Source organism: Geotrypetes seraphini, chromosome 13, assembly GCF_902459505.1.
Source record: "Geotrypetes seraphini chromosome 13, aGeoSer1.1, whole genome shotgun sequence".
Lineage (NCBI taxonomy): Eukaryota > Metazoa > Chordata > Amphibia > Gymnophiona > Dermophiidae > Geotrypetes > Geotrypetes seraphini.
In genome coordinates, this window is record NC_047096.1 from 71,429,944 (window position 1) to 71,445,829 (window position 15,886).

At 43.2% G+C, this 15,886-nt stretch overlaps 1 protein-coding gene across 3 annotated transcripts in view; it reads left to right on the forward strand.

The window, feature by feature from the left end:
- Positions 1–1,532: 1,532 nt before the first annotated feature.
- LOC117347267 (myosin light chain kinase, smooth muscle-like) overlaps positions 1,533–15,886 on the forward strand; it is an 86,792-nt gene continuing 72,438 nt past the window's right edge. Inside the window, exons 1-2 of one of the 3 annotated variants that reach the window (XM_033917953.1) lie at positions 1,533–1,781; positions 7,036–7,170. In XM_033917953.1, the coding sequence (XP_033773844.1) occupies positions 1,643–1,781; positions 7,036–7,170 (274 nt within the window). In that variant the 5' untranslated portion in view covers positions 1,533–1,642. The remainder of the gene's footprint in view (positions 1,782–7,035; positions 7,171–15,886) is intronic. The other 2 variants (XM_033917955.1, XM_033917954.1) reach the window with 2 other exon arrangements.

Sequence of the window (15,886 nt, forward strand, 5' to 3'; positions counted from 1 at the left end):
GTCATTGCAAAGCACTTGCCTCCCATTAGCATGTAAAAATAACACTCCTTTTACTTAATTACTCAATGAGTCATGTGGTGGTGCCATCCAGGCTTGTCAAGCTGTTTTGATAAACTTGGTTGGGGGGTAGAGATTGTCTGGCATGGAGTGCTCCATACAAGCCTATTGTGAACCCAAAGTGAAAGATGAAAATGCCAGTGTCATTCTATGGTGAAATGAAGCCCCCCATAAGCTTCTTTTTATTTGATAGGTAGAGTTTGCCAGTACCCATGATTTTTCTGTTTCTAACTGGGCTTTCCTGTGGTTCTGAGAGGATCATGATTAGAACCACTAAAGGAGCAGTTGTTCTCTGAAAGGACAGTAATCTGTGTGATAATTTTGTGTTAATGTGTTCCACGTTTTTCAAGATAGAAACAAAAACGGAGAAACACGATGGCAGATGAAGGCCAAATGGCCCATCCAGTCTGCCCATCCACAGTAACCATTATCTCTTCCTCTGTCTAAGAGATCCCATGTGCCTATTCCACGCTTTTTTAAATTCAGGCACAGTCCCTGTCTCCACCACCTCCTCTGGGAGACTGTTGCCTTGATGATTTTGCTTTGTAACTGATACATACTACCCAATGTACATGTAGATAAGTTATTTCAACTTGTCATAAGAACATAAGAAGTTGCCTCCGCTGAGGCAGACCAGAGGTCCATCCTGCCCAGCGGTCCGCTCCCGTGGCGGCCCATCAGGCTTAAATGCCTGAACAGTGTCCCTGACTAATTTTGTAACTGCCTCTAATCCTCTAATCCTATCCCTACTACCTACCTCTACTTGTCCCTTGGAGTTGGTAATTCCAAGTTGCACTAGTCAGTCCAAGTTTGCCATGTTGACTTTTACTGACTTTTTCAAAGTTAAACCTCATTTATTAGCAGAGTATACTAGGCTGAAAGAAATTTTGGGAATACGGAATTTGGAAATAACAGAAAGGAATTATGGGTGGGCAGGAAAGGGATATCACCCTAAGCTATAACAACTGGAGCCTAGAGGAGAGGGAAGGGGGATGACCTGTGTTGCTCTTATCAGAGATACAACTTTCCCATAACATCTTCCACAGACCCTGGCCAGGCATCCTGGCCTCACCAAATGATAACAAGCCTCGGCCTTATCACCAGGAAACACCAAAAAAGAAAGGATGCCCAGAGATCCTCTAGCTAGGAAAACTGCAGTGAGTGAGTGTTAAACATTCAGTTAAAAGGAATCAGAAAAAGCAGCCAACCTCTTTATCTCTTTTGAGCTTGTATTAGTATTTTGTGGTTCTTCATTTGAAATGTTTCAAAGTCCTGTCTCTTGAGATCAGTGTGTTTGGATCCCCGCCTGCCTGTGTTGCCTTTGGAGGACTCTTCCATGCTTTGGCAGGCTGCCAGGGCTTGCAATTGTTTATCAATACTGTATTTTGCATTTCCTGTAAAGGGAGGGGGCAAGAGATCAGAGGAGGCGGCCAGCAAGTTCACTGCCAAGAGAGATAAAAGAAACCAGCCTGTCCCTGGAGAATGCATTCTGCCTTCTAGGACGTGGGGAAGCCTCTCTGGCCCTTAGGAGGGGGGCAAGTGGTCACCAAATACTGCAGGCAATGCATTAGCTCCTGCACTGACAATGAGTTATGTTTCAACCCTCAGGATAAACCTGGTGAGACCCCCAGGATGGGCTGAGGACCAACAGAATGGAGGACTTAAGGGGCACGTGGTGGCCATAGTGAAAAAGGGCAGCCAAGGGACCAGCTTGCACAGTGTGGGTAAGTCTGAATACGGGTATACTTGTGAGTATGTTTCTGGAGGGCAGCTGGGGAGGATGCTCTGTGGGTGGGAACATAGTAATGAAGGATGCAGAAGGAGGTTACATAGAAACCTGATGGCAGATAAAGGTCAAATGGCCCATCCAGTCTGCCCATCCGCACTAATGATTATCTCTTCCTCTCTGACCTGTCTAACTTTCTTCTGGTCTGGGAAGAGCCATTATCTTTCTGTCTGTATACAGTATATAGCTGCCTTTCAGTGTGCATGCGTGTGTGTGTGTTTATTATCTTTCTTCCGTTATATGTGTGTGTATAAATACAGTATATTCTATGTTCTATTACTTTTATCCCTCGCTTTAACATAAATATATATTTTCTTTTCTCCCTTGTCTCTTTCTGTAATTTTCTTCTTTCTCTCATGCTTCGCTACCCTCTTTCATTTTTCACCTGTCCGCTTGATTTTCTCTCATTGTCTCTTTTACTTTCCTTCCATGCTCATCGTGCCATTTGTACTGTTTTTAATTCTCTCACTTCACTGTCTCTTTTCTTTCACTTTCTCTCCATCTCTGCCTCCAGTGCTGGTGAGTGGTTTAACTAGTACCTGACAGAATTTTTCTTAGCAGGGGACCTTTGGCAAGGTAAAAAAAAAAAGGCCTAAACCATGACATTGACTCTTTTCTGGAAAAGAAAGACTGAAGTGTTTCCTTGGAGCACATATTAACATTTTTCTATGTCTTCTGAGGGAAAGTAAACAAGCAGAAATGTGATAACAACATCTCCTTCCCATTATATGGTAATCAGAAGTGTGCCTTATTTCTGTGTTCTGATATTTTTGGTAATTGATTATTATACCTACGCATACACCCTATGTTGTTTCATTCTCTTTGGCTAATTTGCTTGTATTTATTTTTGCTGGGATGTGCTGGAATTCTTCCACGGCACTGTGGCCAAGTAAAGGCACTCTGAATTCCCCGTCTCTTTTTGGACAGATGGTCAAACTGCAGGACCCCTTCACCTCTTATTCTCTTTTAAAGGAGTGGGTATTTGTACCGGGTCCCAAGCTCAGACAAGAGGAGGAGAGGAAAGGCAAACCCCAAACCACAAATATATCGTAAAATATTAATTGAGAGGGGTTTCTGTAGATAAAATTTTCTGCAGAAATTGATACAGTGAATTGAAATAAGGACTTCATATCTCATAAATACAAGCTAAGTATTTTCCAGGTGTGTCATCTACAGGGTGAGAGGGCTGAATGTCATTCAGGGAAAATCCTAACCTGTCTGAAATTAGTGAAGTGGTGGGGGAAATAACAGGGTGTTTATAAGACAAAACTCTTCTGCCATCTTCATGGCCATTTTCTTATGTCTTCTTCACTGAATTCATATGGGTGAAAACATGTATGTTCTTTAGCTTAGCAGGGTTTTAAAAAGGTTTCGATAATTTCCTAAAAGAGAAGTCCATAGACCATTATTGAGATGGCTTGGGAAAATCCATTGCTTATTTCTAGGATAAGCAGCATAGAATCTGTTTTATTACTTGGGATCTACAGTAGCTAGGATCTTGGGAACTGGGTTGGCCACTGTTGGAAACTAGAGACTGGACTCAATGGACCTTCGGTCTGTCCCAGAATGGCAATTCTTATGTTCTTATGAAGTGTTTGGAGTGAGTGTTCCTGCAGTGGGGAAGAGGAAGGAAGATAGATTGCATTTGTAATTTTGCACATGCTATGTTCCATTAAAAAAAAAAAAAAAAAAGTACCAGCGGTAGCACTCATCTGGTACAAAGTCTATGGCTTAAAAGTACTTATGACCTTTGTTCTTGTATTGGCAAATTATTTATTAATTTCTTGGGATTTATTAACCGCTTTTAGGAAACGATTCACCCAAGGTGGTGTACAGCAAGTACAGTTAAGCATAACATTTGCAAATTTGTTAACAGCGTGACAGTAGCAAAATGACCAAATATAAACATAAATACGATCAATGAGGTAAACCTGAAGATGGCAAATTGAAAGTTAGAGGAAGATTCTCAAATGTGTGTGGTAAAACGCGATGGAGAGCTGTCGCGGCTGCTACTGTAACGATTTCAAGAAGGAGAGTCATTCTTTTAAAAATGCGTATGCAAATGAGGTTTCTGGAGGATCGCCAGCTTTGCATGTGCCAATCGCTGGTGATACGATGAGCACATGCACAGAATAAAGGTGCAACACCCCCCCCCAAAAAAAATCGAAGATCAGCAGGAGAGATGCATGCCCACTCCCGCTGCCGACGTCAAGCCCCCCCCCAGCAACAGGAGATGCCCACTCCCTCGTGCTACCATGCAACTCCCCCCCAGCAGCAAGAGATCCCCACTCCCTCCCGCCGGCGCAATCATGCCTCCGATGAAAAGTACATTAATAGGACTAACATGAAACTGTATAGACTTTAATGGAGCTTAACAACAATAAGCACATTTATTTTTTATTTATATATCACTTATATATCTCAGGGGGATCCTAAGCAGTTTACATTGAATAGAGAGGTCAGGTACTCTAAGAGGCTGATTCTATAAGTGCGCCTGAAACGACAGGCACCTAGAAAAATGGCGTCTGCTATGTGTCAGTCATGTTCGGGCACCACTTAGAGAATCGCCTGGTAATGTAGACTATGGTTTTAAAAGCCTACAAGCTGCCAAACTAAACCCTTGGCTAGCCCAAATGGTCCTCAAGGCCTACAACTACCTCGACTTTAGAAAACTACTCAAAACTCACCTATTTCGAGACCAAGACCCTTAATCCCCTTTCCTATCCTCCTCCTCCTCCCCCCCTTCTGACCTACTCCCCTCCCCCGTCTCCCTCCCTCCCCCCTTCTTCTCTCCTTGCTATTCACAACTCTACGATCAATTTGATATGTAACCACTTGTAATCTCTGTCTAACCAATGTGAACCGCCTAGAACTCTTCGGGGTATGGCGGTATACAAAAATAAAGTTGTTATTATTATTATTTCTGATGCCTCAGGTTCATCATAGAATCGCGCCTAGTGGTGCTTAGTGATGTCTAAGGCCAACTTCGCCCCTAAACATGCCTACTTAGATATGTGGCATTACTAAATACCACCAGATGCCCAGATGTTAGTCGCCAGTTGCAGTTTGTCTTTTAATTGTTTTGTAATTGGCTTTTAATGGCGTGATCAATTATCATGCCACTTAAAACTGTTTAAAACAATTACGTTTGGTGCCAGCAGGTGTGATCTAGATGCCTCCCAGCACCTAACTTTCGGCGACTCTTTTCAGAACCTGGCTCACAATCTTACGCTGGCTTTTACTAAACCGCTCATAGGAATTGAATGAGCATCAGAACATTTGCCTCGCCAGCCCGCAGTAAAAAGCTCTACCACGGTTTAATGAAAGGAGCCCTAACTATGGTGCCTGGGGCAATGGAAGGTTGGTCAAGAAAAGTAGGGCCAGATAAATGGTTTCCCCCCCCCCAAACACACACAAAAAAGGGAGGAAGCCTGAAGAGGTTTAAACAACAATTTTATTAAATAATAGGTTACAAGAGCTCTCATTGTCCACCACAAAACTATGACTCAACACAGGACCATCAGGAGTTGTAGTCTTATTGTAAATGCAGTCATATAAATATTAAGTGAGAGCACAAAACCTTGGAAACACAAACTTTTGTGGATGTAATATCAAACACTGTTGTTACAGCCCAACTTCATTCTTTTAACCCATTATTTAATAAAGTTGTTAAATGGACCTCTTCCTCCCTTTATTTTGGAAAACCATTTATCTGGCCCTACTTTTCTTAAGAACATAAGAAGTTGCCTCCGCTGGGTCCAGACCAGGGGTCCATCGCGCCCAGCAGTCCGCTCACGTGGCAGCCCATCAGGTCCATGACCTGTAACTGATCCTTTGTCTAAAAGCCTTTCAATCCCCATTGTTCCTTTTTCTATACCCTTTCATAATCCTATCTCTACCTCTATCTATATCCCTCAATCCCGGTATCCTTCAGGAACTTGTCCAATCCCTCTTTGAATCCTCTTAATGTACTCTGTCCTATCACATCCTCGGAAGCGCATTCCAGGTGTCCACCACCCTCTGAGTGAAGAAAAATTTCCTAGCATTTGTTCTAAACCTGTCCCCTTTCAATTTCTCCAAGTGCCCCCTTGTTTTTGTAGTTCCCAATAGGCTGAAGAATCTGTCCCTTTCCACCTTCTCTATGCCCTACATGATCTTGTAAGTCTCTATCATGTCTCCTCTGCGTCTCCGCTTCTTGACTGGTTTACCACTGTGGGGTCTTTTGTCTGGGTTATTTATTTATTTGTTTTGTTTTAGGTTAAGTGACTTACCTAGGATCACGAGGAGCAGTGCTGGGATTCAACCTCAACCTGCTACCTCAGGGTGGTGGGGCAGCAGCTGTAACAACTAGGCCTCTCCCAGTGGCAAAGCGAGGGTGAGAGGCGCCTGGGACAGTGGTGCCCCTCCCCATCTTCATCTCCGCCCTCCCCCCCCCCACTTCTTCCACGATCTCCCCAGCTGTGCACACGTCCCCTTCCCTTCCCCCATACCTTTAGTTGTTCACTGCTACCAGCAACAAGAACTTCAACGTGCTCCTCGTGACCCCATTGGCTCTCCCTCTGACGTCACGTCCTATGCGCGGCACCCGGAAGTGATGTCAGTGGGAGAGATGATGCAGTCCTGAGGAACACATTGAAGTTGTTGCTCGTGGAATCCTAACTGACTTTGTCCCTTCCCACTGTTATTACCTTTCATGTTTTCTGTCCTATAATCATTGGAGTTCCTCCCCCCTTTCCTCTTGTTTCTATAAGTTTGTCAATTTGTCGTCTTGTTATGTCTTTGATCATTTAAACATACTGTATGTCCTTCCCCTTTATTAGAATTGTACACCGCTTAGAAAGTTTGATAGGTGGTCAAATCAAATTACGGGAGAAAGGAAGGGGGTGTGCATGTGGTGAGGGGAGAAGTGGAAAAAGACAGCGGTGGAGAAGAAGAGGGGTGCCGCCCCCTTGCCTCCCCTTATTACTCTAGTGGAGTGTCAAACTCAATCACATAAGGGGCCGAAATCTAAAATACAGGCTAAGTCGCGGGCTGAATTTTTTATTAAGATACTTAGGGGTCCTTTCATTAAGGTGAGCTAACCGATTTAGCTAGATTAGCACATGCTAAATGCTAAGGCATTCATTATATTCCTATGGGCATCTATCTCTAATGACGCAACTTCCTGTTTCCGCTCGGGTGGATCACGGCAGACAGAAAGCAGGAAGGTGAGCTGCGGACAACGATGCTGAATCACTGGCGAGGCCGGCACATTTTTCAACATGACGGCGACATCGGACCGGCGCACCGTTTCAAGAAAACAGTACAGCCCATATCACGGGAGATAGGTGAGAATAATGAAAGAAAAGAAAATCCAACAATAAAGAAAATCTGACTAATAGTCACAACATATTTGGTTAACTGTAAGGCAACATTTAATATGCACACATAATATGCACAAATTTAATTTGACATGGAGGGAATCATATCTATGTTATTTGAGTGTTCATTAGAACACTCAAATAACATAGATATGATTCCCACCATGTCAGCAAACATTAGATATTACAGTGTTTACCAATCTTTTTATGGATGTGACCCCATGATAGTGGCCAAATAAAATTGTGTGAGGCCCCCCCCCCCCCCCCCACCGAAGGTGCAGAATAATGATGCACCTATGGAGAAGATCTGCTACTATTTGGGTTTTTGCCAGGTGTAACTTGGATTGGCCTCCGTGAAGAAGTGATACTGGGCTTGATGGACCATTGGGCTGATCCAGTAAGGCTATTCTTATGGTTCTTATCTGCATTAGAATATTCCAACAGGTGTACCGCAAGCTAATCCAGGTGCAGAGTGCCTGGATAGTCAGGCTCGGGAGAAGGTAATCTTGAGTTTGATATAGCCCCTCAAGGATATGGGGGCTATTCCTGAGAAGACTCGCTGGCAGATATGACGTGCAATTTCTTTTGAAGAGGGTACAGATAGGGGTGCATCTTGACAGGACCTAAGAGGTCTCAAAGATATGTAAAGGGCTAACTTATTTGTTTGGTACTCTGGCCCTTTGTCTGAGGACCTTGACAATCAAAGACTGTTTTAAATTTGGCTCCATAAGACACTGGTAGTCTGTATTGTTTTGGGAGGAAGTGTGCAATGTGGTCATCTTGCTCGGAGCCCTCCATTAGCCATGAATTAAGTTGGAGCCGCTGCAAAATTTGGTTTGGCTAATGTACAGGGCATTACAGTAGTCCAGCCATAGTATTATCATTGCATGGAACACTGTATTCAGACTTGTCTTTTCAATATATGGAGAGAGATTTCGTAGTTGCTGTGGGTGATAAAAACAGTTTTTAAAGTTGTTTGAATTTCTGGGATCAAAGAAAATGATGAGTCTAGCTGTACCCTAGTTTCCTGTGATTGTAGAGGGAGTTCATACTTTCCAAATGGTACTTTGAAGTAAGGTACTTGTCCATGTGTGTTAGGAACCCACATACTCTCTGTTTTGCTTGGGTTCAGGCAGAGTTTGTTGTATTTTTCCCATTCCTGAGTTAAGTTTAGACAAGCAGTCAGTTTATTCAGTGCTGTGGTATTTCTGGTTCAGTGGGTTTGAGTAGTTGTACATCATCACTATAGATTGACTAAAGCAGCTGAGGTAAAGATTTCAGGTAGATATTAAATAAAATAGGCAACAATATGGATCTCTGTGGCACCCTGTAAGAACATAAGAAACGCCTTCACCGGATCAGACCGAGGCACACGCGGCGGCCCATTTAGGTACTCCTTTTTGGAGACCCGACTTTACCGTATCCCTCAATATGATATGCAAGAAGGTGTGCATCCAACTTGCGCTTGAATTCCAGTACAGTAGTCTCCGCCACAACCTCCTCCGGGAGTGCATTCCAAGCACCCACCACTCGCTGTGTGAAACAGAACTTCCTGACATTTGTCCTGAACCTGCTGCCACTCGGCTTCAGGCTCTTGTCCGTGTCACATCAGAAAATGTTAGCAATGCTGCTTCTTGGTCTATTATATCAAATCCTTTTAATATTTTAAAAGTCTCTATCAAATCCCCTCTCAGTCTTCTCTTCTCGAGGGTAAACAATCCCAGTTTCCTGAGTCGTTCTTTATAGCTCAAATGCTCCATTCCTTTGACAAGTTTCGTGGCTCGCCTCTGCACTTTCTCCAACAGAGTTATATCCCTCTTGAGGTATGGAGACCAGTGTTGGATACAATATTCTAAGTGCGGTCTGACCATTGTTCTACTCGTGATCCCCTTCTTAATTATGCCTAACATCCTGTTTGCTTTCTTCGCCGCCGCCGCACATTGTAGTTCGGTACTCAAGGTTGCTGAACAGACCTAATTGTTATTGGTCTAACAAATAGGATTTGAACCAGGAGAGCCCCCGTATCCGCGGATTACCGTGACTCAAGCACTCTCTCCGCTTTCTAACCCACTGTGCTCTCAGCCCTGACAGCACACCACCTCAAATCTTCACCAGCAGCGAGCAACATCTCCTCCCTGCTGCTCGTGTGGTCTGAGCTCCCACCTTCTGAGGTTACATCCGGGTCAGAGGACCAGGAAGTGACATCTGAGGGAGGGAACTCAGTACAGGGAAAGATGGTAGAGTCATTGATAAAGGACAGCATCATTGATCACCTTGACAGAAATGGGCTGATGAGGACCAGTCAGCACGGTTTTAGCAAAGGCAGATCGTGTTTGATGAACTTGCACTTCTTTGAGGGAGTAAACAGACAAATAGACAAGGGCGATCCAGTCGACATTGTATATCTGGATTTTCAGAAGGCGTTCGACAAGGTTCCGCATGAACGACTACGACGAGTGAGGTGTTTAAATTTGCGGATGATACGAAGTTATTCAAAGTAGTAAAGACGCTGGGGGATTGCGAAGATCTGCAACGTGACATAATCAAGCTCGAGGAATGGGCATCGACATGGCAGATGAGGTTCAACGTGGATAAGTGTAAAGTGATGCATGTCGGTAACAAAAATCTCATGCACAAATACAGGATGTCCGAGACGGTACTTGGAGAGACCTCCCAGGAAAGAGACTTGGGAGTTCTGATTGACAAGTCGATGAAGCCGTCCACACAATAAGATGGTTAAGGGGCTGGAGGAGCTGCCGTACAGCGAAAGATTAGAGAAACTGGGCCTCTTCTCCCTCGAACAGAGGAGATTGAGAGGGGACATGATCGAAACATTCAAGGTACTGAAGGGGATAGACTTAGTAGATAAGGACAGGTTGTTCACCCTCTCCAAGGTAGGGAGAACAAGAGGGCACTCTCTAAAGTTGAAAGGGGATAGATTCCGTACAAACGTAAGGAAGTTCTTCTTCACCCAGAGAGTGGTAGAAAGCTGGAACGCCCTTCCAGAGGCTCTTATAGGGGAAAACACCCTCCAAGGATTCAAGACAAAGTTAGACAAGTTTCTGTTGAACAAGAACGTGCGCTGGTAGGGCTAGTCTCAGTTAGGGTGCTGGTCTTAGACCAGAGGGCAGCCGCGTGAGCGGACTGCTGGGCATGATGGACCACTGGTCTGACTCAGCAGTGGCAATTCTTATGTTCTTATGTTCTTATGCTCGGGCCATGGCAAAACCACGTTATAATAGTATTTGCTATTATCCACAATTTCACTTAGGTAGGTCTTGGAACCTATTACCCACCAATACCTGTTTTCTGCCAGCCTTTGTACGCATGATATTAAGAACCACAGTGGGTGGTTGATGCATGGAATGCGCTCCCGAGGGAGGTGGTGGAGAGGAAAACAGTGACGGAGTTTAGATAAGCTTGGGATGAACACAGAGGATCTCTAATCAGAAAATAATAGGTATATATTGAAGAACTAAGGCAATTACTGGTCAGACTTGCACAGTTTGTGTTCTGTATATGGACATTCAGTTAAGAACGGGCTGGGAAGGGCTTTGATGGTTGGGATGGTTAAAATGGGTTGAAGTGAGCTTTGACGAGACTCCAGTAGATATAATCTAAGTACACTACCAGGCAGAGCTCTGGGTTTCTGGCCCAGAAATATCTAAGAGAAAGGACCATTTAAATGAAACGATTAATTTAAGGAGCATGTATGGTCGGGCAGACTGGATGGGCCATTTGGGTCTATATCCGCTGTCATTTACTATGTCACTATGTAAAACTTGTATTGAGGCTGATCTCCAGTCACAGTTTTTGTGGAGATCAAAAAGAAGGGTAGGGAAAGAGAAAGCTGGTAATGCTATATTACTGTCCATCTGGCTAGAACAGACAGATGATATGTTAAGAGGAATTAGGGAAACTAACAAATTCAGCATCGCTATAATAATGAGTGATTTCAATTACCAACTAAATTCTGGAGAGAGAACAAAAAATCACCAATAGAAATAAAGCATGCTCTGTTATAAACCCTCGAGGTAACCTCCCCCTAACAATTATTTACCTACGAACAGTTTTAATAAAGATTCAATTGCACCCCAATTAAAGGGATTAGAAAGAGAAAAAGAGTGGAGAAAAAAAACCCTCTGTTATAGTTAATCGGTTAAAAAACCCTCCACTCTCCTAAAGTTCTGTTTCTTAAGCAGCTCACTCGTGCTCTTTGCAAAATAGTAGATTGAAGAAAAAACTGTTATCACAGGGAGAGAAACACTCCTTATCACCCAATATTGGCACAGTTCGAAAATCAACTTCAGTAAAGCCCACAAAACTCAAAACACAGCGCTAGAAAAAAAGACAAAAGGATATGTAGCTGCCGTCTGCGCTCATCAAACTGCTCAAAATATACCGTTGTTCATGCAAGGAATCAGGAGCGTTGCAGTAATCAGTGACCCGACAGGGAAATCCCCGTTTTGCCGAGGGCTGCATCCGGGGGTCCATCTTACCCGGCACAAATCGCCACTTCTATCATAGGCAGAGCTTACAAACGATCATCACTGGTGATGATCATTTGTAAGCCTCCCCAGTGCCATTTCGGTGATGATCGTTTGTAAGCCCCGCCTGTAATAGAAGTGGCAATTTGTACTGGGTAAGACGGACCCCTGACTCCGCCCTCAGTGAAACAGGGCTTTCCCTATTGGATCATTGACAACTGCAGTGCTTCCAAGCAACGCTCCCGATTCCATGTATGAACAACAGAATATTTTGAGTAGTTTGATGAACGCTGACGGCAGCTAAGTACCGTTTGTGCCTCAACGAACCTTTCTATCTTCACCAAAAGTCTTCTTCAGCTTCTAACCCTCTCTTTTGCAAAGGCATGCTAAGCCTTTTAGCGTGCGTTAAACCAATTAGCGTGCATGAAAATGCTTAGCGCACCTTTGTAAAAGAGGGGGTAAGTCTTGACAAGGCGCGCTCGTGCGTCTTAGCATGCACTAAATATTAGCACGCGCCAAATGCTAACAAGTGGCAACGCATCAAGTTTCAAGTTTATTTAAAATTTCTTGTACCGCCAAATCAAGCCTTTTAGGCGGTGTACAAAAACGCTAATTGATGGCTTAGATTTTTGGTCAACATTACCGATTGTTGTAAACTAATTGTTAAACTGTCAATAAAGATGATTGAACTAAACAAAAAACAAAAAACAATGTGCTGAATAAAATACATTTTAAACAAAAACAAACCAGGAGTAATAAAATTTTTTAAAGACATTGACAAACGGTAAAAAAAAGGGAAGGAAGGGATATAATGGACACGTTGGCAGGCGTTAGCATGTAGCGCGCGCTAAGACGCACTAGCACACCTTAGTAAAAGGACCCCTAGGTCAAGAATGCTTTCATAACAGTTGGACCTCTTTGTGGAATTCATTGCTTGATGAGATTTGTAGTGCTTCTTCTTATCTGGGATTTCATAAACTTGTGAAAACATGGCTATTTTAGTGACATTTTCTTTCTTCTGGATCTTTGTAAAATATTTCTCATGATAAAATTATTTTATATTTTTTTGTATTTTTATATTGAGATAGTAGCAATGCTGTTTTATTTTATGTTGCAGTGTATTAATGTTATTTTTTTGGGTTGTAAACCAACGTTACACTTTGGAAAGAAGCAATATATAAAATCAATATCAAATCTTTGTAAAAGGAGAAAATTGTTTTTCACTTAGGATATAATTAAGCTCTGGTTTAAAAAAAGGTTTGGATAATTTCCTAAAAGAAAAGTCATGAGTCATTATTAAGATGGACTTGGGAAAATCCACTGCTTATTCCTAGGATAAGCAGCATAAAATCTGTTTTACTCTTTAGGGTCTGCCAGGTACTTGTGATCTGGGCTTGATGGACTTTCAGTCTGTCCCAGTAATGGCAATTCATATGTTCTTATGTGAGCCAAATATAGAACAGTCAAACCATTGTGACATCACTGATTATTTTGGCTCTTAGGCACTGGTGGAATGAGACATTATGACATCACAATCTCAGCTTTGGAATGCTGCTACTATTTGGGTTTCTGCCAGGTACTTATGATCTGGATTTTCCACTGTTGGACCTTAGGTCTGTCCTAGTGTGGCAACTCTTATGTTCCTATGAACTCTTTGTCGGCCCAAGTAGTAAAAAGCAGTTAATTGTAGATGTGTTTTAAAAAGGTTTGGACAAATTCCTGGAGGAAAAGTCCATAAATTGTTATTAAAAATACCTTAGGGAAAGACTACTTATCTTTGGGATTAAATAGTATGGCATTTTGCCACTCTTTGGGACTTTGCCAGGTACTTGTAATTTGGATTGTTCACTGACTCAGTAGGTTCTTATGCTTATTAGCTACACAGTATAACAAAAAGCCTATTTGTCTTTGGCAGCAATTGAAAGTAGACTGTTATTTATACAAACAGTACTTGCTGAAATTTAATGTCTCTTTGAAGTGCCTTCTTCCTGGAAGGCTGAGGTTCTCTAGGGCAGTGCCTTTTTTCTTGGAAAAAAGGCGCCATTCTTAGGGGGATGGGGTGAATATCCATGGCTCCACCCTTATAGTAGTCATACCCCCACAGTAGCCATATCCCTGTCATCAGCCATGTAGCATATAAAAAAAGCAGCATTGTGAATACTGTATTACACTAGTTTATGGTTTATAAAGATTAAGAACATAAGAACATAAGCATTGTCTCTGCCGGGTCAGACCAGGGATCCATCGTCCCCAGCAGTCCGCTCCTACGGCGGCCCCCCCAGGTCCATGACCTGTAAGTGATCCTTTACCTGAACCTTTTATTCCCTAATCATTTAATATTCTGTATAGCAACCCTCTATCTATCTTCTCCTTCAGGAAATCATCCAAACCCTTTTTGAAACCCAATATCGTACTCTGTCCTACCACCTCCTCTGGAGGAAACAGAACAAACAAGGTTTTCTACACAGAAACTACATATCAGCAGAATTCCTCACCTTAGTGGCATAGTAAGCCACCCCCACCCTCACCTCTTCCCATTCCTCCCCTCCACGCGCACCCCCCTTCCCTTTTCCAATACCTCTAGTTAAAGTTGTTCATGGCAGTCGTCAACGTGCGCTTCGAGACCCCCGTCAGCTCTTCCACTGATGTCACTTCTGGGTGCTGCACATGGGAAGTGATGTCAGAGGGAGAGCCGATGGGGTCACGAGGAACACGTTGTTGACCACTGCGAGCAACAACTTCAACTAGAGGTACAGGGGAAAGGAAGGGAAGGGGGGGTGTGCATGGCAGGCGGCAGCAGGGAAGGAGTAGGGGGGATCATTCACGGCAGGTGGGATTGGGGAAGAAGCCGGGGGGGGTTTGCACATGGCAGGTAGGATTAGTGAAGGAGTGGAGGGGGCGGAGATGATGGTGGGGGAGGGGAGCCTCCAACCAGGGTACCTCTCACCTTCGCTACGCCACTGCCTCACCTTAATCACATATACACAGAACATGGATATTACAAAGCTTTAAAACACCAATATACACTGGAAGTACAATCACAAGAAGCGCCACTTGCTGCTATGAGCTGAAACTCCTTACTCAAGGTCCCCCCACCTCCAACCCCTCTGTCATGATCCCTCCAAATTAATCTTTCCAAGAAAGAAAGAAAGGGGGGGCATGGAGACAGAAAGAAAGAAAGGGGAGTAGGGAAGCAGAAAGAAAGACAGAGAGAAAGAAAGTAAGAAAAGGGGGCAGGAAGACAGAAAGAAAGACAGAGAGAAAAAGAAAGAAAGGGGGGCAGGGAGACAGAAAGAAAGGGGAGGGGGTAGGGAGAGGAAGAAAAAGTTGGGGGAGGGAAAGGAGTGTGTCGGGTGGCAGGGGGCAGGCAGGGAGAGAGGAAGAAAAAGTTGGACTCATGGAAGGACAGAGATGTTGGTTGGGGAATGGAATGAGGTCTGGAGAAGACAAAGCATGCAGGAGGCAGAAAGAAGGGAAGAAATATTGGATGCACAGTCAGAAGAAGAAAGTGCAACCAGAGACTCATGAAACCACAAGACAAAAAAGGTAGGAAAAATGATTTTATTTTCAATTTAGTGATCAAAATGAGTCTGTTTTGAGAATTTATATCTGCTGTCTATATTTTGCACTATAGCTCCCTTTTACTAAACCACAGTAGCGGATTTTAGCGCAAGGAGCCTATGAGTGTCGAGAGCAGTGCGGGACATTCAGTGAAGCTCCCTGTGCTAAAAACCGCTATCGTGGTTTAGTAAAAAGGGAGGGGGTATATTTGTCTATTTTTGTATAGTTGTTACTGAGGTGACATTGCATATTTTAAAGTCATCTGCTTTGACCTCTTTGAGAAAACCTCCGAATATAAATGATAATTACCATTTTCTGTGCATATAGTGTGCTTTGTGTTTTTAAAAATTTTTTATTGTTGGTAGATCATTTTGACTTGGTCATTTTAAAAGTAGTTCGCAAGCCAAAAAAGTGTGGGCATCCCTGCCCTATGTTATTTTAAGAAAGCTTGAAATGTCTGCATGTAGGCAATATAAACCAAAGTCCAGAAATCCAAGAGACTATTAGGTAGCTGTAAAGTCCTGGTCCAGGTATTTATCATTCAGGGCAGTTCGCTCCCTCGTACAGAATTTCTGTAACTAATCATTAAAATTATCCATGTTATCTGAAGACCGAAAGATATTCAATATAACATC